Here is a 24,519-nt window from a genome sequence, read left to right as displayed (position 1 = left end):
TGCTTTGTTTAACTATTTACAATTACTGTAGTTCATAGTCTGTAGCAAGTGTGCCCTCTCCCCAACACACCTGGCATGAAGAAACAGTGCCAAATGGCAGCTAGTCTCAACAGGGTGAGGTGGCTCATTTCAGTAGCACAAACCTCATAACTGAAGGATTCCAGAAGGAGAAGCTGGTCAGAGTGTACTTGACACTGGAGTCTCAAACTATCCCCGTCTTTTGTGGACAAGAGCTCTCCCTCCACCCCAGCATAATGGCCCATTGCAGACTCTTCAAAACACTAGAAAATAAGTTCTCCTCACGTGATATCTACTTAGGAACAAATAATGGAAGTGTAATGTAGAAACAATATGGCAATGTCCAGGTCCAAACTGGGAAATGAGTGAGGCTGACCATGAAGGATGTCATGGGCGTGCTAACTAGACTTGCCTGAGTAAGAAGTGGTTTTACTATGTAACCCTCACTGAGTAAGAAATATTTTTTTTTCACCACAAAGGCAGAGGCTCACTCTTTCTCTATACCAGACACAAAGATTAAGCTCTGGGAGCCATGTTATGACTCAATGGGAAACAGCAGTTAATAGAAACATAGTCAAAACATATGCAAGAAAGAGAGTCTGGACTTATGACAAAATTGCCATAAGCAATCAGCCCTCACACAGATGACCAACATCTAACAAATGGTTTACACAATTCTCTGTTAAACTATTTGAATTTTATTCAGGTGAGGGGCACAGAGCACCCCTTTTGGGGATGCATCCAAGATGCATTTATTTCATTTTTTTACCTTCTTTCTGCCACATGTTCAACTGCTGAAGCTGTAAGTGAGGGGAAAAGGAGATAACCAGATCTGCACCTTCATGATGCATCAACTGGTATCTAATTTTAAACTCTAGTGACCTAGAGATGAAAAACTATATATTTGCTTTGCAAGCTGAAGCCACCTTAACCAGTTTTTACCTTTTTGATATAAAAAGGTATCAGACTGTATCAGATACAATTTAACATTAAAAACTATAAACCACATTGTCCTCATGGAAAAATACTCCTAAAACCAAGAGCTTTTAATTCTTAATCATCAATAGGATGTGCTTTAGAGACAATATTGATTTTTATTTTCTACTGTATTTTGTCTGACCTACAATGATCATCTAAATGAATAGAAGTACAAATAACCCCAGGATGCATGAGTTTTCTTATGGCTAGGCTTATTCCTGTCACTTTCTTTGTTGTTCTGGTAAATTTGTAATTAACATTTAAAAAGTATAACTGTTGATATGTATGGATATGCATAGAGAGAAAGTATGTATAAAACTAGAGGTACCACATTCCTCCCCTCCCCCACAATAGTTTTTAGATCAGTTCACAAAGCCTGAGGTAACTGCTGATTGGTAGTGAACATTTCTGTGCTTCTGCTTACATAAGCACTGTTTGCAAAAATTGGGTTTGTCCTTCAGATCATCCAAAAGGTCTATATTTCTTCCACAAATCAGAGTTGTTTACTAGTTAGCATAGATTTGGCTACTCTTCATATCTCCTCTTTCTGTGAAAAAGAGCCACAATAAAGAAAGCAGGAAGCACTTGTATACTTTGCAATCATTAAATGCATAAATTCTCAAAGAAAATTACAGAACAGACAGTGTGCAAGTTATTTAGAAATTTGGACCAGTAACTGGACAAAGTCAAGTCACCAAAATGTAAAGAGTCACATCTTTACCAATAGAAAATAATTAAAGCATAGAGGTCTCAGCATATGGGTAAGTCACTATTCTTAAACAAGGAGAAAGTGGCAAATGAAATAGTATCAATTCGAGATGGGGAGGAACAGGTGGGCTTCACAACCTACAATGAATTTTTTTCCCTCCAGGAGAAAGGAGGAAGACAACAAGTTGGGGGCACTTTCACAGTGGCTGTTGTAGAGGTAGGTAGCTGGGAACCCGGACAATCAGTGTACATCAGCTGCAGCTGTGTTAACTGCTCATCCTCAATAGTTTAGGGAAATTCAGAGCAAAGGGAAATCCTAAATCAGATAAGTCCAGATTACGATCAAGATCAAGTTACAATGAAAACCATTATCTATTTAAGCATGTTTTAACTGGTAATGGCAGAAGCACAAAACTGCTTTTCCTCAGACAGATGTAGCATCATGTGTTTTGCAAGACTGCATGGAATGCACTGTGTAATCCACTTTTTGCCCAATCATTGTTCTAGACTCTAGACTTCCATTAAAAGTGTATGTAACCCTCAGGTTGTAAAAATAACTTTGAAATATAAATCAAATTTAATTTGAAGTGTTGTCTTCCTCATTCTACAAACAAACCAATAGCTCTGACAAGTGTCCCCTTTGTCTCACTAGGATATCAAGTATGGATCATAATGGCAATTAAGATGTCAACAACTCTTTCAGTGCTGATAATTTGAGCAGAAACATCTAGAGAATGTTCCTGTTCCACAACCACAGACTAGCTTCCATGCCTCCTCAGATGTGAAAACCAAGCTGCCAAAACATCCAACTTCTAGCAATGTGCTGCATTATCAATATACAACTGTGCAGCACACTGAAAACTGCACAATGTAAAATAAAGTTTAATATAAAGATGAATACAACCAGTACAGCAGCATCTTCATGTTCATATTTCATTGGCACATAAAACCTGCAATGCTGGATCAGACCAGTGGTCCATCAAGTTTTATACCGTCTCTTAACAGTGGCCACTTCTGAGTGCCTCAGAAGAAGATGCAAGAAACCCTGAAGAAGGCAGTTATGAAAAACTTGTCCACAATAGTAAAGTTGTCATTCCTGTAAAAATCTGTTTTTTTTTCAAATGAATGGAGCTGCCACTGAATTTCCAGTCTGTTGAAGCAGAATGTCACAGAATCCAGAGACATTGCAGCAGCCTGGACTTAAGGTCTGTGTCCAAGTACCTGAAGCTTTGACTACAGGTGACAAAGATCAAGAATCATCACACTTGCTACTCAACTGTAAAAATATCACACCACAATTTTTTCTCTAAAAGAACTCTTTATTGTGGTGATCAACATTTTTCTCTTTGTTTTGAGGTTAGAAAGCTGGTATTGGAAGAAGTAATTTCTTCCAAATGAGTATTACTGATTCATGTCACAAAAGCTCAAAACAAAAGCTGCAAGAAGTATTCCAAAGCAATCAGGATCCCTTGATGTTTATTTAATTTAACAGTATAGAAAATAGAAAAGCTTACATATGATTTTTAAAAGGTCATATTTTAAATAACTATATTTCATTTCTGAGATAGGATAACCATAAAAATGATGGTCTAATGCTTTAAAAATTCAAGTCTGTACACAACCATTATTTAAAAAAGCAACATTTATGGAGTCCTTTGGAAGTTATAAAACTGTAATTTTTCTTTTTTTAAAAGTTGTCTTCCTGATGATTTAAGTGTTTCTTTTGTGGGTGGTGCAGTTTAGTTTGCTGGTGAAAGAAAGATGTTGAAAAATACAGCAAACACCAGAAAGACTAAAAAAGCAACAATGGAGATCCAAAATCTTGGATCTTTTATAAAGTTCTTATCAAAACAGCTGAAAATGACATAACCTATTGACATCCCAGCTAGGCCACCAGCAATGTGAGCCACAAAGGACACCTTAAGAGAAAAAGAAGTAAACTGTTAAGTTACATTTCAAGACTGAGGAATACCAGCACTTCTGTAACATTATTCATCCAAGGATTTGAAAGCACTTATAACTATTACTTTAGCTTTAACGCATGCCTATGAGATAGGTAAAGAATACATAGGGATCATTAGTATTTAAATGTAGCTACTCTGATGGAAGGCAGTAGCTGTTTAGTAGTGTACAGCTACATATCAAATTAAAACGGCAGGCATGAATCTAGGGAGGTAGAATTAAATTATTCAGAACTGGGAATTTGGCTAGAATGTGGATATACTTTTATGAAGAGAGTCATGACATCTTTGATCACAGTTTTATGCCTCATCCAAAATATGGCATGTCCCTAATGCCATGCTGGGACATTCCTTCAGAACTGACTCCAAGGGAACATGGTTCCCTACTGATTCACTAAAAGTCAGTGTGCACAGGATATAGGAACTCCCTGTCTGTTTTTCAGGCTCCTACCTTCTAGGCTCCCTCCTTGCTCCTGGCTATTCTTCTCCATGCCTGTGCTCAAGATGCATGCCTAGGCACGTCATAATTTCCTTCCTGCTTTATACCATGTGCCCCTATGGTATAACGGAACAGTATTCCTGACCTGGTTTACCACGCCTTCAACCACTATTCCACCACAAGCCTTCCTCCCCACACCATTCTTCATAAAAATGTATTTATGGGGACTGTGCTATTTATTACAATTTAAATAGTTCAAGGGCAGTGCCCTTGTCTGCCCTTTGTTCTGAAAGATAAGTGTGCTGTCCATGCTCAAGTACATAGTAAATCTTAAACACAACTATACTTCCTTTAGTATGTTCATTGTGATTAAACAATAAACAGCAAGAGATAAAAGTCTTGCTTTACTTACTCTGAGTTTAAAATAGACCCGTAGTTATCTTAATCAGTAGTAAGTTACCTGCATGAATTACTACACAAGTACAGTGGCAGTATAGTGAAGAAATCTACATGCAATGCTGTATTCCATAAAGATAATATTTTATTAAATATGTAGCCTGTTTCATGGCTGGATACAGCTTCTACAAGGAAAGTCGTCTTTAAATTTACCAAAAATGTTGGTCTCAGACAGAGGTAACGGCTTTTTTCAATGTATATAGATATTATAGTAAGCACCCATCCCAGCTCTGCCTATACATTATTTAAGTTATTTAACAAATTTAAGTTAAGTTAACAAATGTATCTTCAACTTTTATAAGCCAAGTAGCTTGGAGGAAGAATTTTATCAGAAAAATGTGAATGATAATTAGTAATCATCAAAGAACACCTAACTAGATGCCTAACAAGTCACAATCCCACAGTTGAGAAAGAAGGCTCCTGATTTAGAGGGGAAGTGAAGGCAGCTATAAAAAAAGTAACAAATGGAAGAAATGCGAAGTTGATAGTAATGAATATAAATCAGAAGTTAGGAACTGTAGAAAATTAAGAAGGGAAGTAAAGGGACACAGAGAGAACTCTATGGCTCGCACAATTAAGGACAGTAAGAAGGATTTTTTAAAATATATTATGAACAAAAAAATCCTGATAATGGTATTGGTCCACTACTAGATGGAAATGGTAGAATTAATAATACCTTAGAGACTAACAAATTATTTGAGCATAAGCTTTCATGAGCTACAGCTCACTTCATCAGATGCATGCATTTGTTAGTCTCTAAGGTGCCACAAGTACTCCTTTTCTTTTTGCGGATACAGACTAACATGGCTGCTACTCTGAAACCTTTCCATTCTATTAGTATCTCTGGAAATGTTAAAACAGAAGCTACTAACATTAGACATTTTAAAATCAGCAGGTCCAGATAACTTGCATCCAAGAGATTTAACAAAGCCATCTGAGGAGCTCCTTAGACTGCTGATGTTGATTTTCAATAAGTCTTGGAGCACCAAGGAAGTTCCAGAAGACTGGAAGAAAGGTAATGTTGTGCCGATTTTTAAAAAGAGTAAACAGGGTAACTTGCGTAATTATAGGCTGATATCGATCAGACTGATATCGATCCTGGTCAAGACAATGGAATGGCTGACACAGGACTCAATTAATAAAGAATTAAAGGAGAGTAATGTAATGAATGAAAATCAACATGGGTTTATAGAAAATAGATCCTGACAAATTAATTTAATATTTTTTTATGAGATTACAAGTTTGGTTGATAAAGGCAATAGTGTTGACCTACTATGCACAAGCTTCTGGAAGGCATTTGACTTGGTACCGCATGACATTTTGATTAAAAACGACAATGATATAGAATTAACATGGCATACATTCAAGGGACTAAAAATTGGCTCAAAATTTAGTTGTAAAGGAATCATCATTAAGCGGGTCTGTTTCCAGTGGGGTCCCTCAGGGATCACTGCTTGGTCCTACACGATTTAGGATTTTTTTCAATGACCTGGGAAAAAATACAAAGTCACTGATAAAGTCTGCAGATGACACAAAAGTTGGGGAAGCTGTAAATAATGAAGAGGACAGGTCACCAATTCAGAGCAACCTGAATCATTTGGTAAACTGGGCAGAAGCAAACAATATGGGTTTTAATATGGGTAAATGTAAACGTACATGTAGGAACAAAGAATGTAGGCCATACTTATAGGATGGAGGACTATCCTGGGAAGCAGTGATACTGAAAAAGATTTGGGTGTCATGGTGGATAATCAGCTAAACATGAGCTCCCAGTGTGATGCTGTGGCCAAAAGAGCTAATGTGATCCAGGGAAATCTCAAGCAGAATTAGAGAGGTTATTTTACTTCTGTATTTGGCATTGGTGCAAGCATTGCTGGAATATCATCCAGTTCTGGTGTCCACAATTTGAGAAGGATGTTGATAACCTGGAGACGGTTTAGAGAAGAGCCACGAGAATGATTAAGGATTAGAAAACATACTTTATAGTGATCGACAGATAGACTGAAGGAGCTCAATCTTAACAAAGAGAAGGTTAAGGGGTGACTTGCTTACACTCTAAATATCTACATGGGGAACAAATATTTAATAATGGGCTCTTCAATCTAACAGAAAAAGGTATGACACAATTCAATGGCTGGAAGTTGAAGCTAGACAAATTCAGACTGGAAATAAGGTGTAAATTTTGACATAGTAGGTAATTAACCATTGCGACAATTTACAAAATAGTTATGGTGGATTCTCCATTACTAAAAATATTTAAATCAAGATTGGATGTTTTTTCTAGCTATTATTCTGGGGAAGTTCTCTTGCCTGTGTTATATAAGAGCTCAGACTATGTGACCACAATGGTCCCTTCTGGCTTAGAATTTATCACTATGAAAAAAAAACAGTTTACTTTCTCTCATAAGAACATAAGAATGGCTATACGGGGTCAGACCAATGATTCATCTAGCCCAGTATCCTGTCTTCTGACAGTGGCCACTACCAGATACTTCAGAGGGAATGAACAAGGCACTTATTGAGTAATCTATCCCATCGTCCAGTCCCATCTTCTGGCAGTAAGAGGGTTAGGGATACCCAGAGCATGGGGTTGAGTCCCTAACCATCTTGACTAAAAGCCATTGTTGGACCTATCCTAAATGAATTTACCTAATTCTTCTTTGAACCCAGTTATAATTTTGACCTTCACAACATCCACCAGCAGCAAGTTCCACAAGTTGATTGCATGTTGTATGAAGAAGTATTTCCTTATATTTATTTTAAAGCTGCTGCCTATTAATTTCATTGGGTGAGCCCTGGTTCTTATGTTACGTGAAGGGATAAAAAACAACACTTTCCTATTCACTTTCTCCACACCATTCATGATTGTATAGACCTTTATGATATCCCCTCTTAAGTCATCTCTCTTCTAAACTGAACAATCCCAGTCTTTTCTCTCTCTCCTTGTGTGAAAGCTATTCCATATCCATAATCATATTTGTTGTCCTTCTCTGTACCTTTTCCATTTCTAATATACATTTTTGAGATGGGGCAACCAGAACATCATGCAGTATTCTGGGCATACTATGGATTTATATAATGTCATTATGACATTTTCCATCTTATTATCTCTCCCTTTCCTAATGGTTCCTAACATTCTGTTAGCTTTTTTGACTGCCACTGCATATTGAGCAGATGTTTACACAGAACTATCCACGATGACTCCAAGATTGGTTTTGTGAAGGTAATAACTAATTTAGACCCCATCATTTTGTATGTATAGTTGGGATTATGGGCCATTTTGTTTCTTTGTGCAACAGGAATCACAATCTTTCACTATTTGAAACACTATTTTTTCTACTAAATTCCAATACTTAATACTGAGGTATTATCTAAGGACTAGTAGAGCATTAGTTATAATTTATCCAAGCTATTTTAGTGAAGACTACACTTACTTGAGGCCCATTCACAGGAGCTATAAATCTTCTGTACAGAGCAAATCCCATATCTGTTCCAACTAAAAAAACACAATCATCGTAAGATTGTTCATTCAAATTGACAAGACATTTCAGAAACAAATCCAAATAATGGGTGTAAGTAACAACATGGTATGTCTTCTAGTGGCATCTACAAAGCTAACTACAAAGAGATCATCTCACCCACAACTGAAGCAGTCTCTTTTGGAGTAAAATGCAGCAACTAGTAAAATAAGAATCTGGCCAAATTCTACTCTCAGCCACAGGATTCCAACTCCTATTGACTTCAGTATCACCCTTCTAACGGAGCAAAATTTAGCTAGAGTTTTATCAAGCACCATACGTAGCTTGTGGCACTACACAGGTAATTAGTAGTATTTAAAAACACAAAGAAACACTAAATAGTTTAAGGCTCAGATCAGTTTACATTATAATTTAACCTAACCCCAATTTACATTTACTTTGTGGTTCTAGAAAACTGAATAATATGCAACTGATACCTCCCTGACTATTAGTCTTTTGGACTCCAAATGGGCATTCATTTTTGTACAGTTTAATACTGTGTGTCTTGTATAGTTTTTATTATCACATATACACTAGGTAGGATTAAAATTACCTATAATCCCGATGAGGAGCAATCTGAAGACTCCAAACAAAGGAATCATTTCTCTGAAGTTCTTGGAGAGAAAAAAAGAAACAAGCTATATAATTATACACATGGACTTGTACATGCATACACATATATACATACATACATACACACACACACACACCACAGTCCACTTAGGTATATTAATATACACTAAGTAACATCCCACATTTCTATAGCCCCTTTCAAACAATCACAAAGCATTTGACTAAGGAGAGTCAGTATCATTCTCCCCATTTTACAGATGAGGAAACTGAGGCACAGAAAGGGAAAGTGGCATGCCCAAACTCCAACAACAAGCAGCTTAATCCACTAGACCACTGCTATTATCACATCTTTCACATTCCTCCTTATTTTATAATGAAAACATATAACCTTTTGTATGCCTTTTGGTGATAAAAATTACTAAAAAAGAAGATGCAATCTGTGTGCTGTCAGCCCTTTGAGAATGATTATCCAGCAAAACAATGTTTTTGTCTTACACAAAGGATACCAATTTTCTTTAGCGCCTCTCATGCCTTTGGTGGTGGAGACTCAATGCTATTTGCTGAACCAGGCCCCATCCTTGTTTACTTGAAAACTCTAGTGATATGAAGTCTTTAATGTGTCATTTATAATTCATACTGCCTCTGATCACACAGAAAGGAAAGGTCTGACTGCTGACTGAACTACTTAAGAGAAGATTTGCTGAAGAACTGATGTTTCCATGAACTAATGTTTAGCAATGTTTAGAATTAAAAGAGTAGGACCCACCTTTGGTGACTGATTAAATTAAATCATTTTTTAAAAAGCCACCCAGTGTACAGTCAGCCTCTCTGACACTAGAGATCACTGAAGCCAAGACCTTAATTAGCAAACAAAAATATGTTTAGTTGCAGTTAAGATTATGTAGCATGACACTTCATCTGAAATCTTAAAAGAAAGAAAGTAACAAGTTACTGGGAGAGACCTAAACACTCCTTTCCACCTTTGTTTTCCCTAAAACTTTAGTGATAATGCTCACCAATACTCCATACGGTTTTCACTTCCATCACCCACAGACACCAAAAATCAGTATGTACCCCAGCTTCATAAAACTTGCATTCCAATGCAAAACCTTAACAGTGATCTCATGTGCTTTTACATCATTTATACTGAAAGACCAGAACATCTGATTGTCACACATTCCAAGCATTTGGGAAGTTATTCTGGCTAAACAATGCTGACGTCACCAAGATTTTACGTTAGACTGCAAGTTTGATTAAGCTGGGGTTTGTATTGCTTTTTGGTATGTGTGGGAGATAGACATAAAAGATTCACAAAATAAAGGTTTAAAGTTCCTGTTAAGCTGAACTACTGCATCCAAAATGAGATCAGTACAATGAGACATTTACATGAATATATAGCCAATTTTTAAAGGGATATACAAACCCTCATGCTTCAGGGCATCAGTCAAGTTCTAACTGAAGCCCTAGAGTTTAGAGGGGTTTTTTGGTTTTGTTTTCTTTGCAGCTTATTCCATAATTGTGGGGTTTCCTATACTTCTAAAGCATCCGATTTTGGCCACTAGCTGAGACAGAATACTGCACTACATGGTATCACAAATGGCAGTTTCTATAGTGCAATGTCACTTTGGCTGAAAATGATGTCAACTGCTATATTCACTTTTTCCTCTTTTAATAGCACAAAAAGCATCTATAAAGCTTTGATTTCTCAAGGACAGACATGGTTTGTTCAGCATATATGTATGTGGGAGTTACATTTTCCTTAATTATTCCTCTTTGCCGAAAAAAATTGAACATCTTATTTACACAAATAAGATTTACCCAAAAGTGAACAAGGATCCACAAAGAATCTGTTTTTTTTTCTGTGCATTTCTAATTGTTTCCTTACCACTAAAACATTCATAAAGTATCCTCCAATGAGAGCATAGACTCCTCCTGAAGCCCCTACGAGAGCCTGGAGGGGATCACAGACTGAGCTAGCCAAGGAACCTGAAAAGACAGAAATGTCCTTAGAACTAGAGTCCTGATGGCAACTTTAAGAAGACATTTTCTGTAAACACCTGAGAGGAGTAGAGTGGAACATAGGGTTGTTTTCTAGTATGTTATTATGGTAAAAGGTTGGAGTCCAAACATTCTCTGCACCAAGAGAACTCGTTATGTTACACAATCCAGTATACTAACAACTTTGATTGCCCTGTTCAGGAAAGGGGATGTGGCAATAATATACATTGATTTTCTGATACAGACAGTTCTTCATTTAAGCTTACCCATTTCCCATTACACACTGACCTCCAATCACTCCTGCGAGATACACCAGACTAACCCGATGCCCTTTATGAACCATTTCTAAGGGGATCCCCAAAATAAGTTGCAGAAAGAGATTTCCTAAAATGTGTTGAATGCTGCAAGGAAAAACATGTTGATATTTAAATATCAAAACTGTAATTAACACTTAAAGTTTTCTCAAACTATAGCGAATACATAATAAAATGGCATGCTAGCATCCTGGGGGCTTTATTTCTACAGCCAAAATAACTTTTTTAAAAGTAAGACAAAATAAAAGCTGTTATAATTATATACTCAAATAACTGAAAATAAGTAAGCCTTACTTTTTAGGGGGTGGAGTCTGGGCTATGCATTTGGATCAGGAAGGCCAGAGTCTGCATATAAGTCAGAGTAAGGCACTCTGGTGGAAGGGCAGAACTGGACCACAGGTTATGAAGAACAGGTCTCAAAAAAAAAAAAAGTAAAACATGGCCATAATGGGTCAGATCCATGGTCCATCTAGCCCAGTATCCTTATGACAGGCCAGTGCCAGATGCACCAGAGGAAATGAACAGAACAGAGCAATTATTGAGTGATCCATCCCCCGTCATGCAGTCCCAGCTTCTGGCAGTCAGAGGTCTAGGGACACCCAAAGAACGGGGTTGCAGCCTTGACCCTCTTGGCTAATAATCATTGATGGACCTGTCCTCCATGAACTTATCTAATTCTTTTTTTAACCCAGTTGTACCTTTGGACCCTAGCAATGAATTCCACAGATTGATTGGCACATTGTGTGAAGAAGTACTTTCTTATGTTTGTTCTAAAGCTGCTGCCTATTAATTGTACAGGGAGACCCCTAGTTCTTGTGTTAGTGAAGGAGTAAGTAACACTTCCTTATTCACTTTCTCCACACTACTCATGATGTTTTAGACATCTATCTTGTCCCCCCTTAGACATCTCTGTTCAAAGCCGAACAGCTCCAGTCTGTTTAATCTTTCCTCATATGGAAGCTGTTCCTTGCCTTTAATCATTTTTGTTGCTCTTCTTTGTATCTTTTCAGGTAGGATTAAAACTATACTACTGCCATGATATCTATACTACCTTGTACTGATCTCGCAAACTAAACACAGATGGATTAGGCCAGATTTTGGAATGGAGAGTGACACCTCACTGCTGCAGGAAGCGGTGCTGGCAGTTCACTAGGTGGCACTCTTGTCATTACTGACCCTGTCATGGGGAGCTTCCCTTGAACATGGCCACCTTTGTGGCCCTGCAGGTTCATTGCCTCCAGCACCAACTCAGGTTATTTCAACTAATTACTTAGACTGGGTTATTTCAAAACCAATATCACCTTTGTGGGAGTCCGATTTATTAACTTTTCTACAGCATTTAACTCACTTCTGAGTTGAAGTTCACATCTACTGTAGGTCCATGTAAGAGTCCCTATAGACTTTTTGCTCCTGTTCAGGAGGTCCCAGCCCTCCTCCCAGAGCTGGGCGATATTTCCATCAGTTTCTCTCCTTGAAACAGCAGCCTTCCATTCTCCTCTTTTGCACTGGGTTATCATTTAGGACAGCTGTAGGGCCTTATCAACTTTCAGCTGGCCCCTTTCCCTAACTAGTCCTCAGGCTCAGAGGGTACAACAGGCAGTGCTCTCCTGCTGTTGTCTGCCCTGTTATCAGGGAAGAGGCAGCATACTAGTCCCCTTCTTCCACCTCATACCCGGTTGGTTGGGTGAGAGGGGAGCCTTGCCCTGGCCACTCTGCAAGGCTCCTGATCCAAGGCCCTTAAAAAAAAAAAAACGTAATAAAATTTCTCCCAAACATTATTTATTCTTGGGACTGCTTCCTTGCCACAAATACCTCTTATTTCTTAGCCTATATCAAAACCTCACAAAATATTGGAAGGGCCATGCCATGTGACTGGGGTTGGCTCACAACTAGGCATCACTACCTTTAAGGGGACAGCCTATCATGATGCAGATCCTACTGCCCCAGAAACATCATCCTGCAGACAAGTCTTAAGACTAGGATCCTGACCACATCATCTTTATAAATCTTACAAGGTAAAATCTTTCATTTTCCTAAATGAATACATGAATTTTTAAAGCAGATTGAGATTTTCAGAGGAACCTAATGGAGTGGCACCTAACTCCCTTTGGCTTCTCTGAAAAACCTGTTTAGAACATAAGAATGGCCAGACTGGGTCAGACCAAAGGTCCATCTAGCCTGTATCCTATCTTCCAACAGTGGCCAATGCCAGGTACTTCAGAGGGAATGAACAGAACAGGGAATCATCAAGTGATCCATCCCCTGTCACCCATTCCCAGCTTCTGGCAAACAGAGGCTAGGGACACTATCCCTGCCCATCCTGGTTAATAGTCACTGATGGACCTATCCTCCAAGAACTTATCTCGTTCTTGTTTGACCTTGTTATAGTCTTAGCCTTCACAACATCCTTTGGCAAAGAGTTCCACAGGTTGACTGTTTGTAGAGTCCATTGTTACATTGCTTACCCAGCATGCACTAGCATATAAGAAATGAATCTCCAAGCTTCATCCCTCTTGTCAGGCCTATAAATAAAGGGACTGTTCCAGACACCTGTATCCAGCGTGATCCACTGTTTCTGGGGCTTCCAAACAGCATAATAAATGAATACAGCCATCTGGAAACAATGAGAGACTTTAACAACATCTACAATCATTTGGAATTATGAAATATAAACAATTTTCCTCCAATAATCCCCAAATCCTTGATATACAATTGTCTCATGGCAGATTTCAAACCTTCTATATACAGAAATGCATAATTTCACTAACATACAACTGTGTGTGTAATGGTCAGAACACACTGGAAACAACAAGGGTAGAGATGCAAAAACCAAGCACTCAAATTAAGAAATACCAGATTTAAAGGGGTTCTTGCCACTGTGCACGTTCTTTAATCCCATTGACTTCAATAGATTTTAAGGATATGCCTGAGTATTCCGCTGAATCAGGATCTGAATGACAGAGCAGTACAGTACTGTAGAACAAGAAGTTTGTGTTAATGTAACTAGAAAGTGAAACCTAATCAAAATGCACAAAGGGGCAGAGTTAAGGTTACATAGGCAATCTCAGTCCTAGCATTTCCTAATGTTCAAGTGCCTGGTTTTCCAACTCAAACATTCTTTTCGCACAGGAAACAACATACAAACACTGGACTTTGAAAAAAGAAAATTGAAAAAATGAAGAAATTCCATCATGCATTTGCTAGACCACAGAAGAACAAGAAGTCAGGATTCCTGGTTCTTTTGCAGGCACTGGGTATGCAGGACTTCATAACCAAAAACAACTTGGCCTATACTTTCAGTGAGACAGTTGGATTACGTGGCTGAAACTGGAGCCTGCCACAGAGATCTCTATTTTATCAGCATTTCTGCCAGAAGTGATCTTGTGAAATGTCTAAGGTCCTTAGTTACTTCACATATACTATGGGGGAATAATACTTGCTAGGGATATGAAGTCTTGCTGGATAAAGATTGAGAAGTGGACAATTAATAACCAATCAGCGGAAGAGGCAAGACTAAAACTCCTGGGCTCATAGCCTGGTCGCACCTTCCCTCGGTCAAAGATATTTTGACTGGGGAGGACAGCGAGGTCATCAAAATTGGGAACATAAGAATGGCCATACTGGGTCAGACCAACGGTCCATCTAACCCAGTATCTTGTCCTCCAAAAATAGCCAATGCCAGGTGCCCCAGGGGGAATGAACAGAGCAGGTAATCACCAAGTGATCCATTCCCTGTCGCCCATTTCCAGCTTCTGGCAAACAGAGGCTAGGAACACCATCCCTGTCCATCTTGGCTAGTAGCTATTGATGGACCTATCCTCCATGAACTTCTCTAGTCCTTTTTTGAAACCTGTTATACTCTTGGCCTTCACAACATCCTCTGGCAAGGAGTTCAACAGGCTGACTGTGCGTTGCGTGAAAAAATACTTCCTTTTGTTTATTTTAAACCTGCTGCCTATTAATATCATTTGGTGACCCGTAGTTCTTGTGTTATGAGAAGGAGTAAATAACACTTCCTTATTTACTTTCTCCACACCAGTCATGATTTTATAGAGCTCCATCATATCCCCCCTTAGTCATCTCTTTTCCAAGGTGAAAAGTCCCAGTCTTGTTAATCTCTCCTCATATGGCAGCCGTTCCATACTCCTAATCATTTTTGTTGCCCTTTTCTGAACCTTTTCCAATTCCAATATATCTTTTTTGAGACGAGGCAATCACATCTGCACACAATATTCAAGAAGTGGGTGTACCATGGATTTATATAGAGGCAATATGATATTTTCTGTCTTATTATCTATCCCGTTCTTAATGATTCCCAACATTCTGTTCACTTTTTTGACTGCTGTTGCACATTGAGTGGATGTTTTCAGAGAACTATCCACAATGACTCCAAGATCTCTTTCTTGAGTGGTGACAGCCAATTTAGACCCCATCATTTTATATGTATAGTTGGGATTATATTTTCCAATGTGCATTATTTTGCATTTATCAACACTGAATTTCATCTACCATTTTGTTGCCTAGTCACCCACTTTGAGAGATCCTTTTGTAGCTCTTCACAGTCTGCTTGGGACTTAACTATCTTGAGCAATTTTGTATCATCTGCAAATTTTGCCAGCTCACTGTTTACCCCTTTTTCCAGATCATTTATAAATATATTCAATAGGACTGGGCCCAATACAGACCCCTGGGTGACACCACTATTTACGTCTCTCCAATCTGAAAACTGACCATTTATTTCTGCCCTTTGTTTCCTATCTTTCCTACCAGTTACCAATCCATGAGAGGACCTTCCCTCTTATCCCATGATAGCTTACTTTGCTTAAGAGCCTTTGGTGAGGGACCTTGTCAAAGGCTTTCTGAAAATCTAAGTACACTATATCCACTGGATACCCCTTGTCCACATGCTTGTTGACCCATTCAAAGAATTCTAGTAGAGCACATGCAGTTCGGTTTCGGATTTTAGGAAACTTAATCACCAAGTGCAGAACAAGTTCTCCTGCGCATGTGCCAGTAGCAACTTTAAGAGGCTCTTAAACTGGCCAAATGAGTGTGGATTTTCATAGGTTTAGGACACCTCTGAACTGTCCCCTGCTAAGTTTCAAGTCAGAAGAAAATATATGCAAAATAAATAGTTTATTTCTCCACTAAGCTCATTCTCGGAAAAGGCTGATGTGGAACCATTTTTGCTCAAATATTTTAAAAAATTCAACATGAAACAGAAACCAGAGATGGAAGATTTCAGCCTGCACTGTTAAGATTTGCCAGACTTACAAGGAACTGAAAATAGGGTGTTATAGTGGTCAATATGTATAATATGGGCTTCAAATGTGCAATGAATGAGAAAGAAGTTACTAAATGGAAAATAATCAAAAAGTTAAAAATGCTCAATTCAGTATGTTTTATGATCACATGCAAACTCCAGTGCTGAACAACAGACAAGAAGCCTGTGACTCTAAAGTGAAACAACTGCAATGTGTATAATCTAAATCCCATAGTTTGACTGTTGTTACTGTAAAATAATAGTGTTCAATGCAAGACAAATGCAAACATTTACGTTACCAGGTAAGAACCCTTACCTCAGCTATACTAATGGAAATGATGAAGAGGGGAGGAGGGATACAGTTTGCTCTTTCCAGGTAGGTTCCTCTGGCATTTTCAGGAAGCATCCATTTGGAAATGGACTCATGAATCTTGTCACAGGTAGTACAAACTCTAGAGTTTCTTTCATTGTTTTCCTTCTCTTCCTCCTCACCAGACATATCCATGTTCATCCTCTCCATCTCCATATTTCTTACTCGGAAAAGGCCAAATACTTAGGAATTTCAAAAACCTGTTCCAGCAAACATACAGGTTACTATTTTACACACAATCAGCACAACATTCAGATGACTGGTAAATTTTACAAGAATAATCTCTTGCATTATGATGACAAATTTACACATTATTTTTCATCCAGAAAGCTTCCCCAAAGCACTTTATAAACTTTACCAGCCACTCCACCTCTTGTCTAACAGCACAAAGCAACACTACACAACACTACACTACACTTGCACCAGGACAATTTCCTGGTGCAAGTGCTAGAGGAGCCAACTGGCGGGGGAGCTTTTCTTGACCTGCTGCTCACAAACCGGGAAGAATTAGTAGGGGAAGCAAAAGTGGATGGGAATCTGGGAGGCAGTGACCATGAGTTGGTTGAGTTCAGGATCCTGACACAGGGAAGAAAGGTAAGCAGCAGGATACGGACCCTGGACTTCAGGAAAGCAGACTTCGACTCCCTCAGGGAACAGATGGGTAGGATCCCCTGGGGGACTAACATGAAGGGGAAAGGAGTCCAGGAGAGCTGGCTGTATTTCAAGGAATCCCTGTTGAGGTTACAGGGACAAACCATCCCGATGTGTCGAAAGAATAGTAAATATGGCAGGCGACCAGCTTGGCTTAACGGTGAAATCCTAGCGGATCTTAAGCATAAAAAAGAAGCTTACAAGAAGTGGAAGGTTGGACATATGACCAGGGAAGAATATAAAAATATTGCTCGGGCATGTAGGAATGAAATTAGGAGGGCCAAATTGCACCTGGAGCTGCAGCTAGCGAGAGATGTTAAGAGTAACAAGAAAGGTTTCTTCAGGTATGTTGGCAACAAGAAGAAAGCCAAGGAAAGTGTGGACCCCTTAATGAATGAGGGAAGCAACCTAGTGACGGAGGATGTGGAAAAAGCTAATGTACTCAATGATTTTTTTGCCTCTGTCTTCATGAACAAGGTCAGCTCCCAGACTGCTGTGCTGGGCATCACAACATGGGTAATAGATGGCCAGCCCTCTGTGGAGAAAGAGGTGGTTAGGGACTATTTAGAAAAACTGGACGTGCACAAGTCCATGGGGCCAGATGAGTTGCATCCGAGAGTGCTAAAGGAACTGGCTGCTGTGATTGCAGAGCCATTGGCCATTATCTTTGAAAACTCGTGGCGAATGGGGGAAGTCCTGGATGACTGGAAAAAGGCTAATGTAGTGCCAATCTTTAAAAAAGGGAAGGAGGAGGATCCTGGGAACTACAGGCCAGTCAGCCTCACTTCAGTCCCCAGAAAAATCATGGAGCAGGTCCTCAAAGAATCAATCCTGAAGCACTTACACGAGAGGAAAGTGATCAGGAACAGTCAGCATGGATTCACCAAGGGAAGGTCATGCCTGACTAATCTAATCGCCTTCTATGATGAGATTACTGGTTCTGTGGATGAAGGGAAAGCAGTGGATGTATTGTATCTTGACTTTAGCAAAGCTTTTGACACAGTCTCCCACAGTATTCTTGTCAGCAAGTTAAGGAAGTATGGGCTGGATGAATGCACCATAAGGTGGGTAGAAAGTTGGCTAGATTGTCGGGCTCAACGGGTAGTGATCAATGGCTCCATGTCTAGTTGGCAGCCGGTGTCAAGTGGAGTGCCCCAGGGGTCGGTCCTGGGGCCGGTTTTGTTCAATATCTTCATAAATGATCTGGAGGATGGTGTGGATTGCACTCTCAGCAAATTTGCGGATGATACTAAACTGGGAGGAGTGGTAGATACGCTGGAGGGCAGGGATAGGATACAGAGGGACCTAGACAAATTGGAGGATTGGGCCAAAAGAAATCTGATGAGGTTCAATAAGGATAAGTGCAGGGTCCTGCACTTAGGACGGAAGAACCCAATGCACAGCTACAGACTAGGGACCGAATGGCTAGGCAGCAGTTCTGCGGAAAAGGACCTAGGGGTGACAGTGGACGAGAAGCTGGATATGAGCCAGCAGTGTGCCCTTGTTGCCAAGAAGGCCAATGGCATTTTGGGATGTATAAGTAGGGGCACAGCGAGCAGATCGAGGGACGTGATCGTCCCCCTCTATTCGACATTGGTGAGGCCTCATCTGGAGTACTGTGTCCAGTTTTGGGCCCCACACTACAAGAAGGATGTGGATAAATTGGAAAGAGTCCAGCGAAGGGCAACAAAAATGATTAGGGGTCTGGAACACATGACTTATGAGGAGAGGCTGAGGGAACTGGGATTGTTTAGTCTGCAGAAGAGAAGAATGAGGGGGGGATTTGATAGCTGCTTTCAACTACCTGAGAGGTAGTTCCAGAGAGGATGGTTCTAGACTATTCTCAGTGGTGGAAGAGGACAGGACAAGGAGTAATGGTCTCAAGTTGCAGTGGGGGAGGTTCAGGTTGGATATTAGGAAAAACTTTTTCACTAAGAGGGTGGTGAAACACTGGAATGCGTTGCCTAGGGAGGTGGTGGAATCTCCTTCCTTAGAAGTTTTTAAGGTCAGGCTTGACAAAGCCCTGGCTGGGATGATTTAATTGGGTATGGGTCCTGCTTTTGAGCAGGGGGTTGGACTAGATGATCTCCTGAGGTCCCTTCCAACCCTGATATTCTATGAATTAAGACAGAACTGAAGACTCTTGCTTCCAGGTAACATTACAGGGGAATGTAAGGTAAGCACAATACAACCTAAAATTGACTTTGGCTAGGACTACGGGGCTAAAAATTCCTTTTTTTGGGGGGGGGGGGGGAGCGGGGGGACAACCATCATGAACTCTTTAATGACCCATTCAATGACCTCAAACTATAAGCTAAAGCAGCAGCAATTTGCATCCTCTACACCTCTGGAGGCAGTATCACTGACCCCTTCCATTTGGGATTCATAGGGCAAAATGGAAGCAGCTTTATTTATGGCTTCATAGGATATTGCCTGGAAATGCACTGAATCAAGTCTCCCCCCCTGTAGGCTATACCAGCCAGGTCCAGACCACTGCTGGAGTGGAGACTGTAGTCAGCTAGTGTCATTGAATGAAGGTTGTTGGGGTCTCTGGAGTCCCACAACCTAGGTTCTGCCAGTGTAGGTCTGGCCCTTTCTGTTTTTCAGATATACTATGTAGATTTCTTTTCTCTCAGATAGAAATACCAAGATTGATTAGATGGGTACAGCCACCTTGAAATGTAGTCAATTAAAATACACTAACATACTTTCTGGTGCTACACCCATCCCCCAAGTAACTCTGTCAATTTTGTGGTTTTACAGTCACAAAATATTTCTCTCCAGTTGATGTGTGAAAGACACATGAAGGAGAGATGGGGAACAGTAAAAATGATGGTACAAAAGTGCTGTCAGATGCACAATGTAAATGAACTTTAAAAAGGAAATCTCTCTATAATCTTTTAGACAGCCATTTTAAGTGTTACTTGTAACAACAGTAGGTAAAAAAAAACAAAAAACACAAGTTGAGTGTCCCTTTATTTAGTTGTAATTCAGCGTAACTTGCAGACAGAAGCATTTTTTAATATAATTTATCTCAGACGTGCTTCTCAGCTGTCCCTGATTTTGCAAATATTTTTGTCCCGACCTTGATCGAAAAAGAAACCACTCACAAGAAAATAATGTTCCAGAAATAAATTGCTTATCTTTGGGTTTTTTCTATTATTAAAGACAAACACTAGATCGGGGTGGCCAACCTGAGGCTGAGAAGGAGACAGAATTTACCAATGTACATTGCCAAAGAGCCACAGTAATACATCAGCAGCCCCCCATCAGTCCGTTCCCCCCCCTGCTCCCAGCACCTCCCCCCCTGCACCTCCCAATCAGCTGTTTCATGGTGTGCAGGAGGCTCTGTGGGGGGAGGAGCGAGGACAGGGCAGGCTCAGGGGAGGGGGCAGGAAGGGGTGGAGTTGGGGCAGGGCCTGTGGCAGAGCCAGGGGTTGAGCAGTGAGCACCCTCCGCCACATTGGAAAGTTGGTGCCTGTAGCTCCAGCCCCGGAATCTGTGCTTATACAAGGAGCCGCATATTAACTTCTGAAGAGCCGCATGTAGCTCCAGAGCCACAGGTTGGCTACCCCTGCACTAGATCAAAGCACAACAACAGAAACAACAATTACACGCTCTTTACTAGAAAGTCTCTGACCTAGGCCATGTCTACACTACTAATTTTTGTCGACAAAAATCAGAATCTCATGTTCACACTTGCTCCCTTGGTCAGCAGATCGCATCCACAATGGGGGCACCATCATCGACAGTGTGAGCATTGCACTATAAGTACCTGTCCAGCTGCTAAGTTGGAAAATTATATTAGATATCAGAATGTTCCTTCTTTCTCCTAAGGATATAGCTATGAGAGGCTCAGTCTTACCTCTTTTTTAAAAAAAGAACAAAATGGTGCCCCAACAGCAAAGGAATCCCTAGGCAAAGCTGAAATTTTACTTCAGTAGTAACTCCAAGCATTAATGACAACTACTGGCACTAAAAAAAAAGCACCCCACTTATTATAGTATCTAGATGATCCTAAGAGAACTTGCTTCAAAGTACTGTCTTTGATCTAGCTTGCGGGATATGAGTGGTAAACAGACTCTAGGCAGAAGGTATTTTTAAATGTGTTCTCAGACATTGGATAGGTCCAACTACCACTGTGATAAAGCAGCTGTCTGTAGTGTAACGCTAATTTAAGAAAATATGATGTCTTTATGGCCAATTTTTGTTTAAATAAAAAACACTTCTCCACCCACTTCTCAATCTCCTTTAATCAAAAGGAGTGTTAGTTTATCTGGGCTGCATTACTGGTTGTTATGGGTTTCTAGTCTAAGTTTTACATGTTCTTTAAATATTGCCAACAGAATGCCTTTGTGGTACTGGCACTGAACAAAAGCAACTGCAGGACCCTAGACCGCTGACAGTTTTTTAAAAATTCCAGCCATTATAATTACAAACCCACTAACTTCATTGAAGAAGCACTCTGTGGCTGTACACGCTGAAAGGATAGACTGGAAACGCTGTGACATGGCTATTTCAGAGGAATGTTCTTCAGCCTCAAGGCACAGCCCTTAGAGCGGCTCTCTGTGCAAGAGCCGTTTTTACAGGGATACTAAAACCCCCAAATGACCGCACTACACTCGTATCTCCCCAGCCAAAGCAATCTGGTGCTTGGCGCTGAACGTAGGAGGCAGAGAGACTGTCCCCGCAACGGCCTGGGCAGCTTTTCCCCCATGAAGCGTTTCTGGGGAGTTTTAGGTCAAGAAGCTGAACCAAGCAAAGCTACCGAAGCTGAATTCCAGCCCCGCCTGCGAGGCTCAGCGACACTCAAGGGCTCCCTGTGGGGAGCAAGGCGCCAAGTTACCTCATGGCTCACGGACTGGCCCCGACTTCCAGACAGGACCACCACGGAGACCAAAGCGGTGCCGCCCGCCGGCCGGCCGGCGGCCTGGCTCGCCCCCTCCCAGTCACGCCGCCCGGCTGCCCCGGGACCTGGCTCGGCTCCGGCCTACCTGGCGACTCCGAGTTCGGCTCTGCCGCCTCAAGTCTCTGCGCCGGCCGCTCCTACTTCTGCAGAGCAGGATCAGCCCCCGGAGCCGCTCCCCGGCCCGCCCCGGCGGCAGCTCCAGGAGGAGCCTCCCTCAGCCACATTCTCGGGGCGGGCAACCGCCGACACGCCCTCGCAGTGACACGGCCCGGCCGCACGCCCGTCTCTCCAAACTGCATCCTCCGACCCCTCAGCCCAGGGCTGGATCAGTGCCGGGGCTTCAGGGGCTGCAGCCCAAGGCCTTGGGCTGGAGGGACCCGCAGGCCGCATTCGGCCCGCGGCAAGTGTCCGGCTGCGAGCCGCACACCGGTCCCCGAGCCTCAGCTCCCGCCCGGCTGGAGCCGCGAGCGCCTGGTCGCCAGCGTGCCCCTGCAGCTCCCAGGCGAGGGGTGTTCAGGGAATCTCTGCACACTGCCCCCAGCGCCGGCTCCGCAGCTCCCATTGGCCGGGTGCTGCAGCCAATGGGAGCTGCGGGGGCGGGGCCTGCTGGCACGGGCTGCGCGCACCATGCAGACTGCCCTAGCTCCTCTGTCTAGGGGCTGGAGGTGGCGGCCACCTGGGGAAGCAGCACAGGAACCAGGGCAGGCAGCGATCCTGCCTTAGCCCTGCTGCACCGCTGACCAGCAGCTGCCCAAGGTACGCGCCTCTCGGGCGAAGCCTGCAGCCCACACCCCCTCCTCCCCACTCTCCAACCCCCTACCCCAGCCCTGAGCACCCTCCTGCACCCAAACTCCCACCCAGAGCCTGAACCTCCTGCTCACCCCAACCCCCTGTCCCAGCCCTGGCCCCACCCCAGAACCCACCCCCACCGCTAGTGCTACACCCCGCTGCCCTGTATCCCAGTCCCCTGCTTGAGCCCACCCCCCAACTCCAAACCCCTGGGGGCCCCACAAAATCTAATAGGCCCCAGCCCACAGGAGAGTTGATCCAGCCCTGCCTTGGCCACAGAGCACCAAGAGAGCGGTAGCACTAATTCAAAATTGGGTTGCCAGCTACGTTTTCCCAGTATCATCCCTTTTTTTGAGGTAGCTGTTCTGGGAAATCCAGAGGGGTGCTCAGTACACACTGTTGGCTGTCCAGTTTTATTGGTGCAGGATCATTGCAGAGGTCCTGATTTTTTTGTGCCTCAGAGGTGGCAACTTTAATCCCAAATCTCACCACATCCCTATCTTCCCTGAGCATAGTCCCCCATGAAACTTCTTCAACCCCTCCCCCCATCCCCGCTGAACCATCAATCCCTGCCAGGTCCTTTCATCACCAATCCCTCTATTCCAATAACCCCTTTTCCCCTACCACGGGTACCCACACCCTTATCCTCAATTTCCCCAGGCCCTCCCCATCCCAAACCTCCCATTAACAATTCTCCCCACACTCCAATCCCCCCGCAAATCCCTATCCCAACCCCTCCCCAGGCCCACTTATCTCTCCTGCTCCGCCCATCTCCACCCACCAGGTCCCCAATCCCCCTGGCACCCCCACACCCTAATCTGCCAAGACCCACCGCCCATTCCCACCAGGAACTCCCATTCCCTAAACCCTTGCATCACATCCTGCTTCCCCTATCAGCCTGGGAATCCCAAATCCCTCACACCTTCCAGGCATCCTTATTCCCCCACCCTTATCTCTCCATCTCCAAACCCCATAGTCAATGCCTCTGAGGATGAGGACCACATTCCCTTCTAGGAGGAGAAATCCCAGGGTCCCCACATTAGCCCTTCTACCCCATCTGTATTGCAAAGGAGATGTAGTGTTCTCCAGTCTCCCTCTCTGATCAGCCACTGTAGGGTCTGTGCTGGGGCCCCACTAGGGTTCGCTGTTTCAAAGGCAAGGGTGGTGTGAGGCCAGAAGCAGAAGTTGCTGTGACAGGCTGTGCCCTAAGCAGGTGGCTCCACAATTAGAGAAAAGTCAGAGGAGCAGGTAGCACCCATGCCACCAATGGGAGGTGCTGAGGGGGCCCCGGTCTCATGGGAGAGATGTGCTGTGTTTGCCACAGCAGCTCTCAGTACATCACTCGAATTGTTGTTAGGATCACCATACGTCTCATTTTGGCTGGGACAGTCCCCTTTTTAATCTCTGTCCCTGTTGTCCCAACTTTTTTTTTGCAAAAATGGGCATTTGTCATCAGTTGGCAAGAGCAAACAGGACAAATGGGGTGCAGTGTGAAGGAACGTATGTGGGGGCGAGTGGAGATGCCAGCCCCATGGAGGCAGGGCTGGGGGACAGAGACAGCATTCCAGCATGCA

The 24,519-nt window shown here is 42.2% G+C and overlaps 1 protein-coding gene across 4 annotated transcripts; it reads right to left on the bottom strand.

Annotated features, from left to right (window-relative positions):
- Positions 1–3,260: 3,260 nt before the first annotated feature.
- On the bottom strand, positions 3,261–22,689 carry RHBDL2 (rhomboid like 2). Of its 4 annotated transcripts, none has more exons than XM_073318025.2 (8): positions 22,242–22,689; positions 16,543–16,796; positions 13,429–13,577; positions 10,938–11,050; positions 10,537–10,637; positions 8,632–8,692; positions 7,995–8,056; positions 3,261–3,623 (listed from the first exon to the last, which is right to left on the bottom strand). In XM_073318025.2, the coding sequence occupies exons 2-8, from the start codon at positions 16,750–16,752 to the stop codon at positions 3,444–3,446; spliced, it is 876 nt and encodes a 291-aa protein (XP_073174126.1). In that variant the 5' UTR covers positions 16,753–16,796; positions 22,242–22,689; the 3' UTR covers positions 3,261–3,443. The 4 variants fall into 4 exon arrangements, with proteins under 4 accessions (XP_073174126.1, XP_073174127.1, XP_073174128.1 ...); XM_073318026.2 differs by lacking the exon at positions 22,242–22,689 and adding an exon at positions 22,094–22,231; XM_078849427.1 differs by lacking the exon at positions 3,261–3,623 and adding an exon at positions 3,631–6,049.
- Positions 22,690–24,519: the final 1,830 nt, after the last annotated feature.

The sequence above is a fragment of the Lepidochelys kempii genome, chromosome 19, assembly GCF_965140285.1.
Source record: "Lepidochelys kempii isolate rLepKem1 chromosome 19, rLepKem1.hap1, whole genome shotgun sequence".
Lineage (NCBI taxonomy): Eukaryota > Metazoa > Chordata > Testudines > Cheloniidae > Lepidochelys > Lepidochelys kempii.
This window is presented reverse-complemented; position numbering and strand designations above follow the sequence as displayed.

Coding starts and splice junctions, on each gene's coding strand:
- RHBDL2 (XM_073318025.2), bottom strand. CDS start 16,752: ATGGAGATGGAGAGGATGAACATGGATATGTCTGGTGAGGAGGAAGAG. Junction 10,638..10,937: donor TCTCGCAGGAGTGATTGGAG/GTCAGTGTGTAA, acceptor CTGTCTTTTCAG/GTTCCTTGGCTAGCTCAGTC. Junction 8,057..8,631: donor GCTCCTCATCGGGATTATAG/GTAATTTTAATC, acceptor GTGTTTTTTTAG/TTGGAACAGATATGGGATTT.